At 41.6% G+C, this 24,932-nt stretch overlaps 1 protein-coding gene across 30 annotated transcripts in view; it reads right to left on the bottom strand.

The window, feature by feature from the left end:
- Window positions 1-706: 706 nt before the first annotated feature.
- Window positions 707-24,932, bottom strand: part of TCF4 (transcription factor 4) — a 377,557-nt gene continuing 353,331 nt past the window's right edge. For 22 of the 30 annotated variants that reach the window (XM_020910643.2, XM_070452497.1, XM_070452487.1 and 19 more), the window contains 5 exons: window positions 11,799-11,934; window positions 10,056-10,218; window positions 6,343-6,572; window positions 5,522-5,661; window positions 707-5,337 (listed from right to left, as the gene is read on the bottom strand). In XM_020910643.2, the coding sequence (XP_020766302.1) occupies window positions 5,525-5,661; window positions 6,343-6,572; window positions 10,056-10,218; window positions 11,799-11,934 (666 nt within the window). In that variant the 3' untranslated portion in view covers window positions 707-5,337; window positions 5,522-5,524. The remainder of the gene's footprint in view (window positions 5,338-5,521; window positions 5,662-6,342; window positions 6,573-10,055; window positions 10,219-11,798; window positions 11,935-24,932) is intronic. The other 8 variants (XM_070452490.1, XM_070452489.1, XM_070452488.1 and 5 more) reach the window with 1 other exon arrangement.

Genomic DNA, 24,932 nt, shown 5'->3' with positions numbered 1-24,932 from the left:
ATTCTACAAAAATATTAAGTTACAGTACATAACACTGAATAATTTTAGTCTGTACATTTTCCCCCCTCCCAACATAGATGACACGCATCAGTCTGTACAAGTTAGAAAAAAGCCCATCTGGTTGCCCACATCTGGATTAATAGTCAACAGAATCAACCAGAGGTAGTGGGGTGGGTAGAGTTTGAGAAAGTATCAATACAGTGGAATAGTAACTGTGGTTAACAAGTCAATTCTTCACAAAGTGATACAAAAGAAATCATTTTAGAATTTTCACTGAAAAGATCTAGCTGAGGAGGTTCTGGCAAACAGTTGACCAACTGATCCAAAAGTTTAAGGCTGACTTGACTTAAGCTGCAGCCCAACCAAAAACACTGGCAACAATGGCGCAGTTCAAAGCTCTTCAAATGCATAGCTGGTAACACGTATGTTAATTAAGATTCCTTCAATTAGTTAATCCTCTAGACAGTTTTCTTTTTGTTTTGCATGCATCTGGTTCCACTTTCATAAGGGCATCTCTTCCTTGGTCAATCATGTGCTTTGCTTTTCAATTTGTTTTTATGATTTTTTTTTTCAGTATGTTTTGTTTGTTAAGCTGTCAACACCTCCAACACTTGGAAAATGAAATCTAGATGCAATTTTTACTTACAGCAGAGAATCAGAACTCTATGGACAATGCAAAATGAAATGAAACAAGTATCAGAAACAGTTTATAAAAATGGCACATTTATTGCTACAGAACGGTCATGTACATGACTTCATCGAATAACTACAGATGGGAAACAGGTAATGGCCTAGACCAAGCTGGGTTTGTTTTTGTCTTGAAGGAACTCCAGCACACAACCTGTTTGGACACTTCTACAAATCAGAAATACACCAAAAACATGAAAAAATCGAGGCACTCAGCCACACATTGAAAACAAGGTGTAACTGTTTATCTTTTTTTTTTTTTTGAAGTGTTTTCCCTTTTTTTCTTTTTTTAACAATTTTTTTTTTTTTTTAGTTTTTAATGCTGCAGCTATGTGTACAGTCGCAAAAATTTTCCCCGCTGCGACCTACAACTAAAAAAAAACAAAAACAAAAAACAAACAAAAGAAGCTACCATACAGTTTCATCTCAGTAACACATGGTAAAATAACATCTTTTAAATAGTAAAATAAAGTAACAAACTTTTACTCATAATGATTCCAAAAATCTACAAAGAAGAAATATTCAGAATCTGACAATTTTTTTTTTTGTAATATTCATGGTATAAAAGGATTGCTCCTGCGAAAAATAAGCCAAATATATTTTTTATTTTTAAATTTAGTTTTCTTTCCTACTAGGGTGTACTACAGTCTATTTTATAGCAAAAAGAGCACTAGACAAACGAAGCTTTATAACAAAAAGCCAGGCACTGATACATGGTAAATCTCTGCTTTTTTTTTTTCCTTATCTTCACTTAATTGCATCACAAGTAACAAGAATGAAAAAGGCCACAGTTCATATATTTTCACCGTTACATATGTCTATAATACTTGAAATGGGTATGGCAAAACCGGCACTGCACAAAGATGAGTCCACTTCAAGTCCCACGAGAAAGAGCATGTCTCTCAAAGAAAAACAAACAGAACCCAAAGCAAAATAAAAAGAGAGGCCTAGAGGCCTTGGTGCCCCATTGTGTTGGAATTCCTCATATTCCATCTCGACTTTTTTTGTTTCCAGTCAGCCAGCAGACTAAATTTTTGTGCTTGTTTATGCTGAGATTGTTTCATTCCTGACTCAAGTTCACTTTTGGACACAGATCATATTCTGCCTGTTGGATCCAAGACGAAAATCCTCTTAACCCCAAGTCTTGGTTCAACACCCTCCCCACCCTCCCCCACAATCCCTCATCAAAATAAAGATCACAAATTAAAAAAAAAAAATCAAGAGATAGAAAAAAAAAGCGAAAAACAAAAAAAGGAATCGGAAGACTGAATCAGAACCAGTTGCGTTACTGGGTGGACTGACAGTTGTATAAACATTAGTGTTCCTTGCAGCTACACAGAAGACAAATGGGAAAAATGTCTAGATGAACAGATCCCTAGTCTGCATATTCATAAATTACTTGAATGTGGAGGTGGATCAACCGTTCCAAGTTGCTTTTAAAGTCCAACTCTCTTAAACAGATCCCCAGCCTAAGTTTCATCATATACACAGTATAGTATGGACCCTTAGGAAATGCCTGTATGGTACTTTAATCCTAATTGTCTTCTGCTAAATTTCATCCAAAAATCCAGCGCAGAATACCAATATCTTACCTGGGTTTGATAATCACAAAACAAGGAAAAAAACACACTAAAAAGGCCACATTCCCTTTCATCTTTTCTTTTTTTTTCTTTTTAGTGGGGATACAACCCAATGTATATGGATGGCCGCGGATGTTTCTCCACCAAGCAAAAAGTAGTGAGCAGCATTGATGGCCGTTAGAAAACCTCTCCACTTATTTCCAAAGGGAATTCCACAATAGAGGTATTACATGACTGATTAATGAATGGGTCAAAGCTGGTGAACAGTAAATTGCAGCTTTTACTCTATTTGAGTGACAACAAAATATAAAGCACCAATTTAAAAAATAATCCAAGAACTACAATTTTTTTTTGCTTTGTTTACAGATTTGAAAATCTTTAAATCAGCTCTATGAAAGCACCTTGATAACATGTATCAAAAAGTGCCAATCTTAAAATGTACATCAATGCAGGGAGTGTTTCCAGTTCCCTAAAGAGTAAACACCGTATTTTCTATACACTTATCCTGAATGTGATCAGAAGATACCTGCTTCCTATATAATATTGTTCCTAGGGATACCCGCCTTGATAAGAGTATACAAAATGAGTGCAGAATGTACCACTAAAAGGATATCTTCAACATACTGAGGGTACAAGTACACACAGTTTCCATTATTCAGGAGGAGGGGAAGAGTACACAATATTTTTCTTCCACACCCTTCTCTGAGCCCCTTTGTTCGTCCATTTTCACAGGGAAGCCTCAAAATAACTTTTCATGAAGTCTGATTCCTGCTATTCTAAGGTTTTAATCCACCTCCACATTTTAGGAACTTATCAACAAATCAAAGTATTTCCGTTTTATCACTACTGAACATATTTACAGTTTTCAACACACACACAGCTAATCAAAATGTTTATGGGTTTGTAAAAGATGACCACGTGGTAACTATCTTATTTGTTCTTACATTTTCAGAAATGAACATAAAATTCAGATTCTTGTAGCTCACTATTTCATTTCAATGAGACTGTTTTTAAACCACAGTTTAAAAAAAAAAAAAGAGAAACAAAATCTGATACAATGTATTAAAACACATAATAACAAGAGTCTACATGTAAAAATATAACTTTTACATACACAATTTCAAAATAATGATACGTTTGCCATTTGTTGCATAAAATTTACAAATGTATTTCATTACTATATAACTGGCAAAACAGGAGAACAGATGGAACATTTAGACCATTTCGATGGGTTTATGGCATTTACTCAGTGCTGATAGGTGGAAAAACTACTTGAACAAGGGAGTTTTTTTTTCCTTAATACATGCCAAGATTGTGTGGCTGTAAAAATAGAAACGAGTTAGAGACAAAAGGATGCTGACAAATACTTAACTAGGAGCACTATTTCTTTACTGCACTATACACCAAAGTCAATCATTATAAAGATTCACAATGGAAGTTGGTTCAGTTGTGCCCAGACGTCAAAGCTAGCTATCTGATGAGTTGCTGTGCCATAGCTCGATCTATGTTTCTATCAAATATGTTAAGTATAAACTTCATTCATACTGGCCAGAGAAATACTGCACTACCCCTCCTCAAGAAAGTGCAACTTAATGCTTTAGGACTTATAAGGCTTGATATAATGCTGCATGATGATTGAATATTGGCATTTTTTTTTTCCAGACAAAGGAGGAGGCAGTTAAGTCATTCTACATCTTAGTAAACCCATTTTGAAAAAAAAAATCAAGAAAGCAACAAAATCAATCAGCTCTGTCACACTACTTGCAATTTTCTCGTTGGATGGTTGTTGAACTTCGTTTTTTTTTGTTTTTGTTTTTTTCCAAAAATCTGACCATGTATTCAGAAACACCTCACTGCACACTACTTCGGCTACACATGTAGGTAACACTTTAATCATTTTGTTAAATCACAGCCACTTTGATTATGTTATGTTTCCGATGATATAAACATTGGAAGGCACAGTGGTAACATTGTAGCATTCTAACCTTGTACCTCTGAAAATCCCAGAAGAGGGTCACAAACGCAACATTACAATTCAGACAAACTCTTTGCCATGTCTTGGTAATGCTGCTTGTTAATATCTACACATGATGTGACTTTTAAGTCCTGTGTTCCCAAAAGACTGAAGAAACAATTTTCTACTTATTTATGAATGAAAAGCAACATCAGGGTCAGCATTTCATCCTGTACTACCCGCTCCGGAAGCAGAGTTGGCACTACAGGTTACGAGAACAAACCAGGGTAAGGGACAGAAATCAGACCCAAAAAAAACAAAAACAAAAACAAAAAACTCCGTATTTACAGTAAAATCTTTCTTTTAAAAAAGTTAATCAGTACTATTTTTTTACAGGAGAAAAAAGTCTGAAACAAATGAACAAAAGCTTACCATAGTCACTAAATTTTTAATATATATTTATATATATATTTATATATATATTTGTCATAGGTCTATAAGATCCATCTGTTCCTCCTACCCTAAGGAATGGCTAATGTCATCACTTCGCTGTCATCAGGATATTTGCTGGTTTTGTTACGAGGGCAGCCGGGCTTCCCTTATTCGATATCCGGTCATTATAAACACTAGCTGACTTGAATACCAACAAAAACGGTCACGTCGTTTTCTTCAGAAGTACACTTTTTCATTATTGCAAGTTTACAATTTTTTTTAAATTAAATATTTTTTTTTTTCAGACTTACAAATTAATTATATACTTTTTTTTTTCCAAAAGAAGTTTAGGCACAAATGCATTGTTCCACAGTGTGGAAAGATTGCCATTCAGTCTCTGGGCTGCATCTCAGCCTGCACACACTGCACATTCTGAATGATATGTTAAAGAGAGTCAACCCCTAAGTTGCATTTTTTTTTCTTTCTTTCTTTTTTTTTGTTTGTTTTTCGGTTTTTTTGATCATTGGGAATGCTGAAACCTCTTGCGTCTGCGATTCATAACTACTCAGACTTGTCTTATATTACAAAAAAGGGGTTAAGGAGAAGTGTTTATGTGGGTTTAAGATAATACAGCTGTTAAGGAAGTGGTCTCTCGTATTAATGAAGCAATGTGGCAACTTGGACCTGAGAGAGAAGAGAGAAAGATGAATTAGTATGTTTGTAACAGAGAAGGGAAGCTTTCATTTTTACATTTTTTTCCCCCAAGGTAGGGAGAAACACTGTGCATTTGGGTCAGATACGACTTTCCCGGCAGGCTGGGGCGTGCGTCCCGAGGGGCGCCTGCAGAAACGGCTGAAAACACACTTGCCTTTCACATCTGTCCCATGTGGTTGGACGCGTCTCCCATGCCGGGGTGGGGGCCCGCCAGGGACAGCGGGGGCGGCTCTGAGGAGACCTTCTCTTCTTCCCTTCTCTTCAGACACGCGGCTTTTGGGTTCAGATTCCTTTCTGTGGAAGAGGACAGCACAGAGAATTCAGGTCACGCCCAGGGCTTCTGGTGCGGGCCGGTCAGGCTACGCTTCTGTGGGCCTGCTGACCCTTCCTCTCCAGTTCTACCTTCCAGAACAAGAGGACCGCGTGGGAAAATGCACCCTGCTGCAATTCATTCGCTCAGGGCGAGTGAACGTCCGTCTGTCTGCCTGGGGAAACTGTGGCTGCTTTACGGTCTAAGAAGGTTGGTAAAGCAAATATTTGTTGTTTAGTCGCTAGGTCATGTTCCACTCTTTTCCGACCCCGTGGACTGCAGCCCGCCAGGCTCCTCTGTCCACGGGATGCTCCAGACAAGAAGCCTGGCGTGGGTTGCCATGTCCTCCTCCAGGGGATCTTCCCGACCCAGGGATCGAACCCACATCTCCTGCCTCGGCAGGCGGATTCTTCACCCCTGGGTCCCCTGGGAAGCCCCAAGCAAAGAAGCAGAGCTCGGATTACCGAGAGGATCTACGGGAACATCCGTCCCAGCTGTAAGAAAATTCCTGGGGCTTCACTACAGGGGGCGGGGGGCTGCCTGGTAGGTCTCCGTGTGACTGAAACACGGAAATAAACGGCCCCGTGATGCCGAGGGGAGCCTCGGGCTCGACTCTCGCTCTCCACCCTGACCTCTGCAAGGAGGGGCCGGCCGCCCGCCCTGACCTCGGACTTGCTGCTCCAGGCTGAGGATGACGGCCACGGCCTGGTGGAGGATCAGGAGCTTGGTCTGGGGCTTGTCGCTCTTGAGGTGCAGCTGCACCATGCGGCCCAGCTCCTTGAACGCCTCGTTGATGTCGCGCACGCGCAGGCGCTCGCGGGCGTTGTTGGCCATCCGCCGCTCCTTCTCGCGCTCCGCCTTCTGCTCCGGCGTCAGGTCCTCGTCGTCGTTATTGCTGCGGACACAAGCGGAAGACGCGGCATTTTCTAATGGGGGCGCGGAAAGGGACGGTTTCTAAATCCCCTCCGTTTCCTTCCCCAGCTTTCGGGGAGCTTCTCCAGCTCAAGCTCTTGTCCCTGGCCGGAGTTTTCCATCCACCAGGGCTTGGCATTGCTTGAGGTGGTTATGACTGTGCCCACGTGAGACATTCAGAGTCTCCCAGACATGAAACCCAAACTCAACAGCAGAGGTTCAAACTGGGGCTCCAAGTGCACCTTACGGATAGAAGGGAGCAAACAAGGGACAGCAAGGCTCTCCTCCATAAAGCCAAGTGCTGCCAAGCAGTGCTTGGTCACCGCAGGCTCAAGCTAAGCTTCAGGACTGCAATCCACAAAGTGCTGTAGGCTGAAGCTGGTTTTTTTTTTTTTTAACTTTCATACTGTGACATGTGAAAGCTGAGATAAACAAGGGACTGAAAAATGATGTGCATACTTCAAAATTAACACGATGCAGCTCAAACAGGATTAAGAAAGTCCCACATTCAGGACAATGGGAGTGGACATGAGGGCCTGCTGTCTGCTGACCAGCCTGGAAGGCTTGGTCAGGCCACTGACTGTATCAGAGTCGCACTTTCTCCATGTGTTAAATATAGCCAGGTTAGAAAAATATCATCTCCATAACTTTTAACACTATGTATGTTTATGGTCACCAGACAGGTTGGGGAAACCTGAGTTTCAGGCAAAGCCAACCCAACCCAACTCAAACTTACAGGTTATCAATGACCACGACCTCATTGTGAGACAAAAATGAAGCCAAAAAGCAGATCTCTGATTGTGAGAACAGAAATGATTCACACCAAAGGCATGGTTGGAGCCAGGAGTCTGGAAAGACAAGGTGACTTCTATTTCTGGGGTGAGATCCTGATAAATTAGAAACTTTTGAATGGGGGGCAGATAGGATGATGAGCGACCTGGAAAGCCTGTCATATCAGGAGGATTTCATAGCATCAAGGTTTCTGTTTCTGGGCAATCATGTGAAAAAGAGATGCATGGGAGATGCCTTAGACAGAACAGAGCAAAGAACTCCAAGTGGGATAGTCTGAATTAACATGAACAAGAACCCTTTTTTGAGTATGAGAGACATAAAAAATGAAGTATACTTCGCTCAAAAGCAACAGTCTCCATTATAAGGAGCAAAACGGCAGTGACCATCTGTAAGGATGTCAGCCTCGAGATTTGAGCACTGACCCCAAGGATGAACAAGGTGAGCCTCGACCTTAAAATTCCATGAATCTGAAAGGCTCACAGAATAAAGATGTGAATCACAACCTTTCAGAGCTGGAGGAACACGTGGGAAGCCATCTACTCACTTCAGTGTACACTTAGGACTGGCTTAAAATCTACACGTCCAGGACCTCACTGGTGGTCCGGTGGTCCAGACTCTGTGCTTCCACTGCCGAGGGCCGTGGGTTCAATCCCTGCTCAGGAAACTAAGATCCCACATGCTGCTCAGGGTGGCCAAAACATTTTTTTTTTTAAAGTTAAAAAAAAATTTAAAACATGAATGGCTCCAGATCTTCCACTGTGAAGAATCTGTGTGTAACATCCACACTTCAGTGAGGATGCACCATGACAGAGAAGACCCAGTCAGGCAGAAATGGAGTGGATTCCTGGGCCACAGCATATGCTGCCCATAAAGACGACATACGTAAGGAAGCCAAGAGCACTTGCAAGGAAGGCAGACACCAAAGAAAGATGCTTTAATACTTGGCTCGTCTTCCCATAGGTTAAACTCCCTTCCAGATGGGACTGTCTGCCTTGGATGTGTGCTGGTGAGCGCACAACTGAACTGAACCCATCAGGAAACTCTCTCTTTCTCTGCCATCTGATTCTCTTCCTCACTTCCTCTGCCGGCCCTTCTCTCTCCCATCCATGACCTTGGCCAACACCAAGGAATTCAAGGTGACTATGAATTCACACCCATAGCCCACCACAAAAAATGGATGTAACAAGCAAAATGAGAACAGAGTCGAGTTTCTGCTGGTCCTGTCCTGAAGGTAAAAATTTGGGTAATGTTTTTACATAGCAAACATGTGTCACACTTTTTCCAAAGTGGGGCTGAAAATGGGAAATTGTTTTCCAAGTGTATTTAGGCCAATAATGAATGAGAATTGGTTATCCATTTATAAGCTGTTTATGCAAACAAAACTGCCTAGATTTGGAAAGCCTTGCCAGACAACAGTTTTGGAGGCCTAAGTGAATGTCAAGAGAGTGACCTTTAAAAAAAGAAGGTTCTTAACAGCAAGTTTAAATGCTTCATTGAGACTTCAAAGGATCAACTGATAATGCATGTGTTATGGCCACTAGTTAAGTTACCAAGAGTTGACTGAATTAACAGAGAAACTGCTAAGGATGTGAAAGGCCCTCCTTGGAACATCTTATCGTTCCAAGGCAAGAGTTAGGAAATGGCCAAGGGCCAGGAAACCACAGTGATGGTGGAAAGGTATAAGCTCGAAGCTTCCAGAATTTTTGAAACTGTGGTAGAACTTAGTAATAAAATGTATCTTATAACTACAAAGGCAGTATGAAAAGATGGCATGTCCTTAATTCCTAAAGGACCCTAGGCATAACCTTGAGAAAGACAGCCTCTAAAAGGGAGGTACTGGGACTTCTCTGCTGGTCCAGTGGCTAAGACTCGGTGCTACCAACACAGGGGGGCTGGATCTGATCCCCGGTCAAAGGACTAAATCCCACAGGCCCACGCTGAGACCCAGGGCAGCCAAACACATATTTTTTATAAAGGGAGGTACTGCTGTAGTACAGCTCGTTAAATTTTCAAATAAAAACTACCCAAGAGCACTGAGGCAAACAACGTGCATGTCACGGTGTTCAAAAACAGTCCATCAGCTTTTCAGGAGATAGATTCGAATTTAAAGATACTGGGGACCTGAGAAAACTGATCAGAAGCTATTTTCCTGCAGTTGCATTTTCTGTAGAAAGGAGTAGTCAAGAGAAAAAAGATTAGCAACACAGGTACTGCTCTTATACATGTATATCAACATGTGTAGACTCAGGCTGGGAATCGGTACTTTCTCACTTTCAAGGTAAGAAAACAGTTACAACTGCACATACATCCATTGAGTTTTCAATAGTAATCAGATCTCTTTTTAGAAGTATTTTCGGAAGAACATTTCCGACCAAATTTGTAGAATAAGCAGTCTTACAAATCAACTGCTTGCATTTGAATTGGTGGTAAATTGTTTTTGCCGTGTGTCATCAGCATTGGGTCCAAATTCATAAATGCAAAGGCAGTTTCGGCTTTCCTAGAGTACAGGTATCTCAAATGATACGTTCGTGCCTCTAGAGCAAGCCCTTCCATTTTCGTTTTTAGCTGCAGATTTACCTTCCAGGAAAAAACTGAATAGTTTCTTCCTGTTCTGTTCACTTCATCAAAGTCCAATAAAGGAATTAAATGAAGCGACAGTATTATATACTGTTACCTAGATCTTGACCTAGTAATGGATTTGATATCCTTCTTGTCGTCATCTAATTTCTTGTCCTCGGAAGATTTCGTGTCTTGCAGGTTTTCATCACCCTCATCGTCGGATTTGATCTCAGAGCTGCCGGAGGAGACACTCTGGCCCTGCAAGCCTGGTGGCATGCCTGCAGACAAACGAAAGAGACAGGTGACACCAGAGCCTTGTGGCGCAGACACGCACCCGGAGGTGCTGGAGGGCTGCCGGCTATATGTTTCAGACCGCCCAACTAACTGTGTGATCTGTCACTTTTCTCCTCATCTTTGGTGAAGTTTCAAAAATGCACCTGCAGAAACAAGTTATCCCTGCATTGGCTCTGAGGTTAAATTCTATTTTGCAATCTTTTGGAGTAGATGGTAATTTCACTGTCTACAAAACATCAACTTAATTGCAATGAAAATCATAATCATGAAAATCACACACCTCAATGTTCTGATTAAGAACCCAAGTAAATATCAGCTATTATATTGAGTTTCTTCCATATGCAATGATTTAATAGAAAAATGTCCTTAAAATATAATTCCCAGGGAGTACACTAAATATGTACAGTCAAGTTCAATAGATACCCTAATGATATTCTGAAATCAGGCTTCTCTTATCCTCGAGGAGTAATCAGTGTTTAAAAATGGTACATATGGAAAGCAGCTCAATGAAGACATTTCTAGCTCTTCCACTGCTCAACTTTCCAAGATCACAATATATTTTAAAACGTGGCCCAAAGGCAATCATTTATTTCTAAGGTAGAAGTGTGTCTATTCAGTATTTCCTTCCATCTGTAATCTATGAGGTCCAGAATCTTGTCCCTCAAAATCTGATCAGGGGACCAGGAGTATGCTTATCCCCTGGAAGCCCATTAGAAATGCAGAATCCCAGACTAACTGAATCAGAATCAGCATTTTAACAACAAACATCCTCAGGTCATGCTTGTACACAATAAGGGCTGACCTAAGACAAAGAAAACCCAAAGACTCTTTAAAAGAGAGGACCATCAAAGTCTGACTATTCAGATAAAAATGGGCAGGCATACCCACAATATAGTTAACACTCAGATTCTTACAATGCTTAGTACTTGGACAAAAATGCTTACACATATTCATTCTTGTGGCACCTTTAGCATGTTTTATTCTCAATGTGAGGGCAATGAGGTGTTAAATAAGCATCTCTTGGTCACCGGGCCAGCCAGCTGCAGAGGGACCTGGGACCCAGGTCTTGCTCCTGTGGCCCAGCCACCTGGGGTCTTGGAAAGCCGAAAGGAGTCAGGGGTACGGGGCGGTCAGGACGGGGCCAGATGACTCATCCGACCAAGTCCCATTTTTGAAATGTACCTACATTTCCTTCCATCTTAAGCAACAAAAACCCATTTCCTTCCTTCCTCTTCATTTGGAAACATCACTGTCAGGTTACGACTAACCACATTAAAGGATCTGGATGAGCGCAATGTGGAAATAGCTAAAATCACATTTCCTCTCATCAGTATCTGGTCTTATCCCCTGCTGCAAGCAGGAGCAGGGTTTCAGAGGACGCTGGAGAGAAACAGTTACCGAAGGAACACAATTAGCCATCGACGTTCGAAAGCCTTTCCCATTTCCTTACAATTTGGTACCAAAATGGCTTCGTGGTTATGGGCCAGTGCTTCCCGAGGGATGAATGCCAAGGAGGCAGTGCTGGCACACGGGGTCTGCGCTTCAGGGAGACGGGCGGACCTACCTCTGTAAGGGTCCTGGGGTGGGTTCAGATCAGGGGAGGTGGCCGACTGGACAGGCAGCTGTGGCACCGGAACCTGGTTCGGGACGAGAGAGTGGCTGCCTCGCAGGGCCACGCCGTCCTCGCGATGGGCCCCGACCTGCAAGGGCGAGAGGGACCGCGGCGGTGAGTGGGCGTCAGAGGTGCGGCGCAAGGGCCCGAGGGAGGGAGACCAGCCTTTGAAAAGCCAAGGCTCCCCAGCGCGTCTCACTAGAGGGCGCTGCAGGACCACACGTGCAGCCCCAGTCCCGGGCGGAAAACCAAACATCTAACGTCAGTGAGCCGCCGCGCTGCACATCCAGTGACAAGCATGGCAGAGGGGCTCGGGCAGGTAGAACGTCAAACTGTCTCCCAGGGTGCTGCGGTGGAGCGTGCTGATGCGTACCCATCTGCCTTCTATCATGTCCGCCAACAGATCTGACAATTATCTTAATGCCCATATGCTTAATTGTGGGCTTCTCAATTCCCCCATTGCTATCGGAAATCCTACAGGAATTTCAATTTGGCATTCGACTTTCATTTCAGGGGATAAGATTCTCAGGCCTGCCATGTTTTTTTTTTTCCATAATGCCAGCTAAGCCTCTGACAGCGGAAGCTACAGCAGTATGGGACCTAGCCCCTGCTCGGTACAAATATAATAAAATGTCACCTGGCTTTCCAAAACTGGCAGCCCATTCCAAATTAATGTTTACTGTATTTCATCAGCTGCTGAGTTCCAAATCCAAAGGGGGACCGTTTCTGCCAATGCCACCATACCGGAAAATGTACCAATAAAGGTTTTATTAAACACACCAGTAATGCCATCATTGCCATGCAAAGATGTTTGGACATTTTTCCATTTTTTTTTTTTTTTTTACTATTCTGATCCTAGATAGACAACATATTGTAAACACTCTCGATGCCTTCAAGAATTAAATTATAGAGTACAGCATGATGACTTGGTCTGAGTTTTTTTTAACTACTACTACCTACTCTGGGGTCCAGAGGTGTTGAACCTATGGCACTGAGACAGCAATAGCTGACTTTTATAGTGAACTCCTTCAAGTAAGACCACTGAGCATTTGGAAACCAAGAGGAACATGAGTAAAGTTTCACTGGCATTTCCAAGTAGTTATTTGTTGGTGTATTGTTAGGTGAACACTGACACAGGACAGTGGGTCTAACACTAAAAAGTATCTCTCCATGAATTTATACTGCCAGGAATCAAAAAGTGTACATTTTCTCCCAATCAGAAATAGAAAATCACAAAGCAAAATCTTCACTCTTTTGCTACCCAGTGTTCTAAGAGTTCTAAGAGTATTTCTGCAAAGTGCAACAATAAGAATCTGAACTGCAACAATAAAATGCACAGAACCAAAAGAAGCATGTGCTACCTCAAGACAGCCTAGTATGAAGTGTCACCTTTACATACTCCAAAGCAATGCAGAAGATAATAATACAGGGGGAAGGGGGAGGACCATATAAATCATACTAACTGCTGAGATTCGAAATGCACCAAGAATAAAACTATCATACAGAGAATGGATAAACAACAAGGTCCTATTGTATAGCACAGGGAAACACATTCAATGTCCTGTGATAAAACATAATGGAAAAGAATATGAAAAAGAATGTATGTACATATGTATACACTGGACAGCAGAAATTAACACAACACTGTAAGCCAACTCCACGTTTTTTATAATTTTTTAGAAGTAATTTTAAAATGATTTAAAAAAAAAGTTAAAATACTACAAGAAAAGCAAAGGATTTAAGGACTCAGGAGCACCTGGAAGTTTAAATGAATGTTGCAGCTGAGAGATCTGGGAGTCCGGGGCTGTCTGTCCCTTCCCAGAACAGTCTGGAAGGTGGTTAGTTCCTATTGATATGTAGGCGCTTCAGATACATTAAGAACCTGATTATCTTCCAAAACAGCTTCTCCATCTCCACCACAAGTTGGCCTCCTTGGACACTGCACCCACTGGTCCTGGATTTAACTTCCAGAGTTCCATGGAATAAGTGTCAGCCCTTTTCACTATTTAACACTAGCCATGCCTCTCCTGACTTGCATCTGTAACTGAAGCCTGATCTCTTACGGGCAGGCCATGCCCACCCAGTTCCCTGCAACCGTTTCTCATTCTTTGTGTATGTTTTCATTTCCCTTTCATACCAAAGAGTGATAGCTTTTTTCCATTTTTATATTTGTGCAATTAGAAGACTGATTCAATCAATGACTATCCTTTCATTCTAAGATGTCAACTTGCAAGCATGAATTTTACAGGCCCTGATCAAATGGTAGCTCTTTAAGACTGTTAATCAGTATAACCTAAAGAATTATCCAACTGCTGATTTATAGTTACTGGCCTTCCCAGTGGATTACATTTCTTTCCACAAAGAATGAGTCTAAGTTGGAATCACTGAAGGTAACCACCAATCTGAGCATGGCGGAAATTCCCATACCCTCCTAATATTTTAGAATCATTCTGTTAAAACCCTCAAGCCTTCTTTGTGGGCAAGTGAGATGCAATTCAAGGTTAAGACATTGCTTTTCAATTAAAACATATTCAGTTATTAATCCTGAAAAAAATTTTTTTCCCTTCTAGGTCATGTTTAGTTTTTAAAAGAACCCACACCCTTTAAACCCACACACCTTTAAAAGAACCTTTCTATTTTCTCTGCCTCAACTAATATGATAGACAGCATAACTAAGTGAAAATTAACACAATATTAGAGTTAAAAATATGTAGATTCTAACTGTAACTGGTTTCTTGACTTGTTAAATAATCTTGCGTAAGTTACTCAAACCCAAAATGGAGAAAGTAACATTGGAAGTGACAGTGGATAAATCTCAGGTTTATTGCAAGGAGTAGTAGTATGCAAGACAGTTGGTACCCCAAGGCACACAATAATTACTGACACCGTTAGGTGTTTTAGCTGAAAATACTTGCCTCCTACACACAAATAAGAGTCTACACAGTTTAAGAAACCTGAGAAGTCAAGCTACTTTCACTTATGATCCTCTTTGCACTCTGTCTCTATGTTGTTCATATCCATTTGGTTTTAAATCTTTCTCCTGCAGAATGACAGAAAAATCTTAAATGATCTATAAATATGTTTGAGAAGGTGGTTGTTCTGACTAGATTTTGGTTTTTATCCACGGAAGTTACCTAACTAATTTTCTAAAGATCACCTTAGAGCCCTGAAATAATACATTCTTTTTCATAAAGGAAGTTGAAAACATTATCTGTGATATTAGAAGGTCTCTCTTGTAAACTGTGCATATTTCAGGAACAAATGGATCAACAATGATAGGTCTAGATCCATGGATCCATCTAATTAGCTTGACTCTCCAGGATCCATTCCATCGCCCGTGTCTATGGAATAATATTCCAATTTGAAGAATTAGCTTTGGTCTGCTTGCTTCCTTGGCCACAGACAGCACTTCCTAACCCCATTTACTTCTCTCTCAGAAACATTATTTCTGGTCACATGAGAGATGAGGAAAAAAACCCACAGTGAATGGCCAGCACAAACCCATCAACAGAGTAACTCAGAAACAGACGGAAAAACCAATACTGCCATCTGTATATATGAGAGTCAGGATTTGCCCACTTACAAATATATAATAATGTAACTAGAAAAAAAGCAGATTCCTTTAACCTACAAATCAATTCTAAGGATGGCACCCAGAAAATCCATATTTCATTAAAGTCCTATTTTGAGAACGTTTCATCTAGATAAGCAATGAAGTTAAAAGGCAGCCCATGAAAACAGCTTTATCAATACTGATAGTAAATTATTTTTGCAGTCTTTAACAACAGAGTCTTCTTACAGTCACATACAATATGGTTTTAGATATATCTATGCTAAAAGCAGAAGACAGAACTAAACTATAAACATTATTCAATAACTGCTAATTGATTGATCAGAGAGTACCTTTATTAATTCAGCAAATATATCCTAATCTAGCTGGTGCTGGCCATTCTGCAAGGTGCTGGGGGCGGTGGCGAATAACTTAGATGCGGGCCCTGGCCCGTGTGGGGCTTTACAGCCATCCTTGGTGGAATTTTCATGGCGTGATCCATTTACCACAGTGATTTTAGCAGCAAGGACCAGAAATTCCTTCCACCTTGCTCAGGTAAAAGATTTAGCAGGAAGATTTCTTTTTGTTTTTTATTTCGTTTATTAGAGGATAATAGTTTTACGATGCTGTGGTGGTCTCTGCCACACATCGACACGAATCGGTCGTCATTATATACATGTCCCCTCCCTCCTGGCCTCCCCGGCTGCCTTCATCCCTCTAGGTCATCCCACAGCACCTGGCTCGTTACCCATTTCACATGGCAGTGTGCACATGCAATGCTACTTTCTCAAGCTGTCCTACCCTCTCCTTCCCCCGCAGGGTCCACGAGACTGTTCTCTATGTCTGTCTCTCCATTTCTTCCCTGTAAATAGGTTCAGCAGTACTATTTTTCTAGATTCCATATACGTATTTATTAATATAGTATATTTGGTTTTCACTTTCTGACTGGTGTCACTCTGTATAACAAGGTCTAGGTTCATCCTCTTCATTAGAAATGACTCAAATCTGTTCCTTAGGAATAGAACTACCATATGACCCTGCAATCCCACTACTGGGCACATACCCTGAGAAAAATCACACTTCTCAAAGACACATGCACCCCAGTGTTCACTGGAGCACTGTTTACAGCAGCCAGGACATGGAAGCAACCTAGATGTCCACTGACAGATGGATGGAAATGGATGAAGAAGTTGTGGTACATATGTACAGCGGAATATTACTCAGCCACAAACAGGAAGCCTGTGGTGACTGAAGTTTAGGGCTTGGAGAACTCCTGGGACCTAAGGCCATCTCTTGCACCCCAGGGGCCGTGCCAGCTTCTCTCCCACTTCTACTGGAACCTCTCTCTCTGGCCTCTGGCCACTCAGGACTGCACCCTGTACTCGTCTTCCACAGGAGCTTCCACCACATCCAGGTTCTGAACCCACCCCTGACTCCCTCTTTGTTTCAGTATTTCTGAGTTCAGAATGCTGAGATCATCTGAGGGCCTGGCTCACCATTCTGAAGCAGACGTGAACCATCCCACGAACAGGCCAGCCTGGGATCAGATGTCCCCCTCCCCTAGTCTGGGTGGGCATGCACGGAGGTCCAGTGGTAAGGAATCTGCCTGCCAACGCAGGAGACATGGGTTCAATCCCTGGGTCGGGAAGATCCCCTGGAGAAGGAAACAGCAACCTGCTCCATTATTCTTGCCTGGAGAATCTCATGGAAAGAAGGCTGGTGGGCGACAGTCTATAAGGTTGCAAAAGGTCAGACACGACTGATTCGAGTTAGCACACACACATATATACACACTCACACGTGCACTCGTACAAAGGAGGGGAGCAGAGTTAAGGGGCTACTTCCAGAAGTTTTCCTTTTAAAACTCTTTCAGGGTGTGTGTGTGTGTGTGTGTATGTAGATGCAGATACGAAAATCATTTTAGTTTTATCATAGAGGGGAAAAACCATCATAGTCCACCAAACTCAAGCCAAGGCCAAGATGTCTAACTAAATTACAAAATTTAATAGCTGCCACAACTCCTCCAACATAAACAGATTTAAAAGATATGCAACTTCAAATGAGGTGGCTGCTGGCAATGCTGTTTTTATGCAGGGGTGCGTGGAGTGCCCTGGTAAACATCCTTCTCCTGATCCTCGCGCTCACAACAGACATCACAAACAAAAAAGGCATTCAGTGTTTCTGCTCTCTTTGTTTCCAGGGAGTATTGTGAAAGTAATTATTCTGTTGTATTTAAGAGGCCTATTGCATGGATGGGAAAATGTATTAAATTTCATTTGGCAGTTATTCAATCCTTGTTAATGTTATCTCCAGAGATAACTGCTTCAAAACAGGCTTTCAGACCACAGTCCCTTCTCCTCTACCATAATCCTTCTAAAAGAGTGTAGGATGGGAACTTTAGGAAACTTGTCATCAGTTTTTAGATCCAGAGATAGTGACACAAAACCAGAAATGCTGTTAGAAACATTTTGGTATCTCAAAATGAAAGTCTGTAATTAATGGCATCGTGTTCAAAAATTTCCTTTTGACAGAGGTGTTTTTTTAGAAAGAAAGAAAATAACAACAAGAGAATGGGCCCAGAAAAAAAGTCCTGGTAACTTTTACTTTTCTCTCTTTTAACTTTCTCTTGTTTTGCCATAATCATTAAAAAAAATGTTGATGGCTTTTTACTGTAATTAGACACCCATTGACAGAGAAAACAGTTTTGGTGTCTGAACTGTAATCTCCTCATGAAATATCAATTATACATGACAGTCAGAGAGTGCTAGATTTCAGTTTCAATTATCTTGCCAGATCTGTGTCATAACAGAGGAAAGCAAACATTTTCTCAAATGTGCAAAAAATACCACTGAGTCCAAAAGGGGCATCTTTTACAGAGGTGGGAAGTGGTCTTGCAAACTTTAATAGCTCACAGATGGGAACTCGGAAGTTCATGAAATAGCAGTGGTAGATATTGAGAAATAGTATCAGAGGCACTGAATTCTGCAGAAAACGAGAGTAGGCTCTGCAAACCAACTCTTCCGTGTGAGAAAGCTATAGCGTCTGGGAGACCCTTCAACCACGAATATAATTTCCATATTTCTCAGTTTTAAAAAATTATCAGACCATTTTTTTAAAATTCATGTGATTACACACTGAGAGGACTTTTCACTCAAGTCAGATCCGGATTCAATTCTTTAGTTTGGATTTCGATTCTTAAAATGTTCACTGGGAGAAAACCTAATTTTCTTTAAAAAAAAAAAAAAAAAAAAAATTTTTTTCCCCTCCCCAGAAATCTCACAGCTTCAACTATGCTTTATCTGAAAACGGAAGGTAATTTCTTACTGGGCAATTCTTGGAAATGAATTTAATGCTTATTCCCTAGATGATAAAATAACATTCGAGAGGATTTAAGCATGATCTGAACGACTCTGACCTTGGCAGTGTTAACCTGTCACAGGGTCAGCCGGGCTGAAACTCTCATGATGTCCACCAAAATGGTTAAAAATAAATGATTCTGTGATCGAGTTTGAGAAATGCAAATGGCAGCTATGTGATTTCAGTTCACCTTTTTTTTTTCCTTAACTCATAAGTTTCATCTATTAAAGCTGTTTCATTTCTCTCCTCTGTATCCCCACCCTCTGCCCCCAATACTTGACATCACTTTCCTACACCGGAAACTAGGACTGAAGGCAGCCCATCAGGCGGGGACCTCGGCGGGTGGTTAGCAGAGTCCGTTCTGTCCCTTCCTGGCCCCGGGGAGCAGTGAGTAAGCAGGATGGAGGGAACTAAAGTTAATCGAAGCCTAGTGAACTAAGCCCATGTAGCACAGAGATGATGGTGCAAATGTGCAGTGACTTGTAAGCAGCTTCTTTTGCTAGAGTGAAGGAGAAGACAGCTGGATACTTGATACGTACTGGAATTTCTGGTCCCTACAGAATAAACACACCTGTGTCAGACTGCCCGGCACACAAAGTGCTCCATAGCTAGCCCAAGAAGCCTATTACGAGGGATTTATCCTTTACTAACAGGCTTTCATTTAAAAAAAATTTTTTTAATTAATGTTTATTGGAGTTAAATTGATTTATAAAGCTGTGTTAGTTTCTGTTACATAGCAAAGTGAATCAGTTACCCACTTTTCTGTAGAGTCACAGATGTAGAGAACGAGCATGGTCACCAAGGGGGAAGGGGGATGAGCTGGCAGACTGGGACTGATACATACACACCACTATACATATAAATAGTGAGAGTCTGCTGCACAGCACAGGGAAGTCTGCTCAGTACTCTGTAATGATCTCTACCGGGAAAGAACCAGGCCTTTCTGTTTAAAACTCTTTTCTTATTATGCAAGTAACACCTGCTGACTGTAACATATTTGGAAAAGCAATGCAAGTGTAAAGAAGCTTGTCTAATAAAATGTTTCTTCCCCATCCCTTCTGAAATACTCAGCTTGTAAACGCTGTATCCTCTGCCCTTGAGCCCTTGCATATCAAGATTCTAGCATGGCTTTTCACTGTCCTATGGATTAAGTCTAAGATAGCTTATCAATTCCTTATGCTTCCGGGTCCTTCACCTGGACACCAAAGGAACACGCTGGTTCCCTCCTGTTCTTAAACTGCTTCTCCACCTTCAGTTACCTGCCTGCTGCCTTCACGCCCACATCCCCAAGGCCTGAGCTAAGCCTTCCGTCTTCTGTCCCCCGGGACAGAAGGGCTGGTTTCCCCTCCAGGACCCACTTCTATTTGTCCCACAGACCCCCTTACTCTCATCCCTCCTAGTCTGCCTGGGTCTCTGGGACTCTCAACATCTTGTTGGATCTGGAGAGGGCTCTCCCCTAACTGTTAATGATGGACATCACTCGAGGCCATTGTCTAGTAGGGCAGGGCTTACGCATCAAGGATGTTGTTTGGCTGCTATTCACAAAGCCTATACCTCTTCTGAAATGTAAGCACCCCGAGGGCAAGCACTGGGTCCTTGTATAGGACTGTAATATCACAAGGTGCAGTTTTGCACTTCCTAAACAGTCAGGGATGACACCAATGGCATATATCCTGTAAGACTCTGAAATCTAAAAGCTTTTGGTATTGTTGAATATAGGTTTAGCCGTTTTCTATAAAAAAATAAACATTTCATTTAATTCAAAAGGCCTTAGGAATGGCTATTATATATATATGCAAGCCACTGCAGGAAAAAATAATAAAAGATAGATGTGTCTATTATTTCATAGCCTCTTACATCTGAACGGTGGATTAATATAAAAAATACTATATAAGGCAAAATAAAATGAATGTCATAGCAGAGTATAAGGTCATGTAGGGTTTTAAAGGATGGAATGAGATCATATCAGATGGAGAAACCAGAGACGACTTCAAGAAGAAAACAGTATTGTAGACAGGGTTCGAAAGACGGGTAGAATTTTGATACAGATTATCTAAATATAGTCTTTTTTTAAAAAAAACAAAAAAAAAAAACCCTGATATTTAATATTAGTTAACATCTCAACTTTACATGAAAGTTCCTATTTTTACAACAAGAAGTGCCTCTCTCTCTCTCTCTATATATATATATATACATATACATATATATATATATATATATATATATATGAAGTAGCTAAGGATTGCATATCAACCTGTTTCCATACTGTCAGATGACATATTTTGGAAAAAAAGCAGATTTTGGTAGAGCCCTTTATAAACCTCAGTGGCTCTGTTACAAAGTGAACAACATAGGGCTTTCTGGATACAAATGGTACCTCACTGTATGTGTGTATTATTGGCCCAAATGATTCACTCTTATTTAACTGCAATGAAGTCTTTCATCTCCCAGCTATACAATAATAGTTTCCATATGACCAGTGGCTCTGCTATAAATAAGATCAAAAGCAAAAGAAAGGATTTAATAAAAGAAAATGACATTAAGAGTAGCATTAAATCAGGGAGGAAAAATACCAATATCCAGCTCTTTTTTTTTTTTTTTTGAGAATAAAGCTCTACAAAGTTCCCCCAATATGCCATGAAAAGGTATTTACAAGCAGCAGGCATGTGCAAAATCCATTTGCATAGGACTTAAGAGTGGCAAAGATTAACTTGGGGGATGGGAGGGGGGCAGTGGGTGGGAGAAGACCCCCGCGTGGAGGCAGGCTGAGACGGGTACCAGACTCAACAGCCAGCTTCACGGGGCAGAGTTCAAGGGAATGTGTCAGGGGCAGAGGTCCATTGGTCTCTCTGTCCTCTTCTGCTCCTATTTTATGGAGATGGGCTTTTTGGTAATCCTGAGTTTCTCAGAGAATCATAACATTGCTCAACCTTAGTACTTGAGTTCTGAGAAAGGAAGTTTTTTTTGGCAATGCACAGTGACTTGATATGAGGAGCCAACTTCCCAAACAAATTTTCTTCTAGTTCTTTTAAAAAAAGAAAAAAAAATTACAATGTTAATCTCTATCCCCGACTGGATAAACAGCTGCTAATAACCGCCAGCTCCCAGGGGAAGAGGTCGTTTGCTTTCATCTTCAGGCTGGTGGATATCTGACGTGTACTGGGCTTCAGTGGTTCCACATGCTCGGCACTCGGCCTTTTTCAAAGCCGCCCCTCCCGTGCCTGCCCATTCGGGTTCCTTTCCTGCCTTTTCCTGAGATTCGCCTCTGTGAACTCAGAGAACAGACTCAGTTCTGGGGCTGTTTATTTGGAATGATGGTTCTTTTTACTGTGGGTATATTTAAAGAGGAAATTCAAGGGCTTATAACACCTAACGTAGGTTAAAGCCTTGGACCTTTGTATTTGAAGGCTTGGGAGGGAAACAGCCATTTCATAGGGAGCTAATTATTCACACTTGAGGACTGGCTATGTTCAAAGATGCTCAATTTCTAACAGTGTCGCTAATGCGATTACTTTATCAGTTTGCGTCCTAAATAAAGGAGCCAACTTCAACACTTTTTCCTCTAATAGGAAACACCCTGCAGAAGATTACAGGGCCAGCCGGCCCCAGAGTCCTTCTCACTTGTCTCTGAGCACCTGCTTTTACTGGTGACCTCAGTTCTACACCTCAAGATTCAGACATTTCGCAAAACAGCTTTTTAAACAAAAACCAGCTGTTCCCCATCTAGACTACAGGGGGAAAATTTTTGGGCGGCTTATAGAAACATTACCCAGAGACGACCGTTCTCCAATAACTTTCACACACTTGCAGCTCCAAACCAGACCCGTCCCTGCGCAGAAGCCGGGGAGCAGGCAAATGTGAAATTAAAATGTGGAAATTCAACACTGTGGTTTTTGACAATACATCCAATTAAGTGCCTGAAAATGAATGTGGCTATTGTATCAGGACAATGCAAAAGATCTCTTTTAACTAATATTGGACAGAGCTTTTGGTTAAACTCAACTTTATAGTTCTGAGTTGATTTATGGATCTAGAGGAAGCTATCATTATGCACAACTGTGAATGTCAACCAATTAGGTGGAATCCTTGCATTTCAGAAATTCAACATTAAAGCTTCCTCCTCCCCTCCCCCCCACCCCCAGCTTTTCACTCCTAAAGCTGCTTTGCTGAAACCCTCTTCTTATTTCAAATCCATTTTACACTTCTGTTTTCTAAGCAATGAAGATACTTTTGATTTTGGAAAAAAACAAAATTGCAGCCCCAATAAAAGTTAAAATAACACAACAGCCACAGGTTTTGAAAAAAATAATAAAATGGCCAAGGCCTAGGCTTGGCTTTTAAACGGTGCCAAGTTGCTCCGGTATTTTCTGTTTTGGTATGAATGACATAACTGAATTACTTCATGAGCTGCTACTTTAATTCCTAAGGGTGGAAAATTCCATGAGTTGATTTAATTTGGATGTAAAAAATATACGTGAAAACTCTCTTCCTGTGGGCTCCCCCGTGAAAGATGCGAGCCAGTTGCTGAGCTGCCGCGCTCCGAGGGGGGCTCCCACCCACGGCAGCCTGCCTGGTGCGCCGCACCATTGCGCCCTTTTCCTCCTTCCACTTGGGCGCAGAGGACCCTCGACTTTCCACGCAGTTTTTGGATCCTGCTCATTCTAAGGCTCTGTAATGCCCCGTGCAGCCTGACTCTACTGAGACCCAACACTGACTCGACTCTGCGCTCAATGCCACCTACTCCAGGAGGCTTTCCCCGGCCATCCTGAAGGCTGGCCAAGGTCTGCCCTTCTCCTGAATCACTTCTCAGGTCACCTAACGCATTATCGACCAGGGGGTTTCTGCAGAAACTAACACCCGTGGCCAGCGATTTACGTAAGCGAATACGGAAACATCTCTGGTCAATAATGTTCGGCTAACAAAAGACAGATTAATACATCTCTTTCTGCTTACTTGATCATTCCACCCTGCATGAGAGTCGGTTATGCACATACTCATATTACTGTCCTCCCAAAGCCCAAGGCCTGTGGGCTCAGAAACTTTCTCTCACACATGTATGTATCCCCCAAGGATCTGAAGCAGAGACGATGCAGAATGAGTGGAGAAACATCTGTGTATTTTCTAATCTATACAATATAGATTCTTTTCAGAAAACCTGCTTTCCTGAGAAAATGAGGGTAATATATTTTTTTTAATGCACAGGTTGTATCTTCTAAATTATGGACTGTCTCACTTCTAGGTCATAGGGCCTGAGTTTAAGTAAAATGGGTATTAGGGGAAGAAAAAGAGGATATACCTAATTTAGACCCAGTGCTGTGAGATCTGGGCACACAAGTTGCCGGACCACCTGTCTCAGGGGTTGTTAGTGGAGAGTCAGTGGTCTCCAGCCAGTAAATGGCTGGACTCAAAACCTCCTGACTGGTGCTTAAACGAATGCAGAAGTATCACATGGTGAACTCCAGGATTCTAAAACTGTTGTAACTAGTCCAAGGGCAAGAGAACTTGTCTAGATAAGTCAGACAGAGAAAAACAATTGCTGTATATCCTCAGGAATATGCAGAATCTAAAAAATGAACTAAAAGAAATGAGAGTAGAATGGTGGTTGCTGAGGACTGGGGGCAATGACGGAATGCTGGCTGAAGGGGACAGACTTCCGGCTGTAAGAGGAGTATGTTCCGGGGACTTAATGTATGGTGTGCGTGCTCAGTGGCTTCAGGCGGCTCTGACTCTTTGTGATCCTACGGACTGTAGCAGGCCAGGCTCCACTGCCTGTGCAGTTCTCCAGGCAAGAATACTGGAGTGGGTTGTCATTTCCATCTCCAGGCAATATACAGCATGCAGGCAGCAATTAACAATACTGTATAATATATTTGAAAGTTGCTGACAGTACCTCTTAAAAGTTATCACCACCACTAAAAAAAAAGTCTGAATTATGCTAGGGAATGCAGGTGGCAGGTGTTAATTAACTTTATTGTGGTAACCATTTTGTAATATATACATGGATCAAAGTATTGTGTTGTACACCTTAAACTTACCTATGTTAGACGTTAATAATAGCTCAACAAAGCTGACACAATTTTTAAAAAATATATATATAAACAGAATTTCTTCAAGTTATTTTTCCTCTCTGCCTCCCCCCAGCCCCCGCAAGTTTTCTTAAAGTACAATGTGGATACAGA

The sequence above is a fragment of the Odocoileus virginianus genome, chromosome 22 (assembly GCF_023699985.2).
Source record: "Odocoileus virginianus isolate 20LAN1187 ecotype Illinois chromosome 22, Ovbor_1.2, whole genome shotgun sequence".
Classification (NCBI taxonomy): domain Eukaryota; kingdom Metazoa; phylum Chordata; class Mammalia; order Artiodactyla; family Cervidae; genus Odocoileus; species Odocoileus virginianus.
Note: the sequence above shows the minus strand (reverse complement) of the source record. Positions and strands in the feature narration are given on the sequence as shown.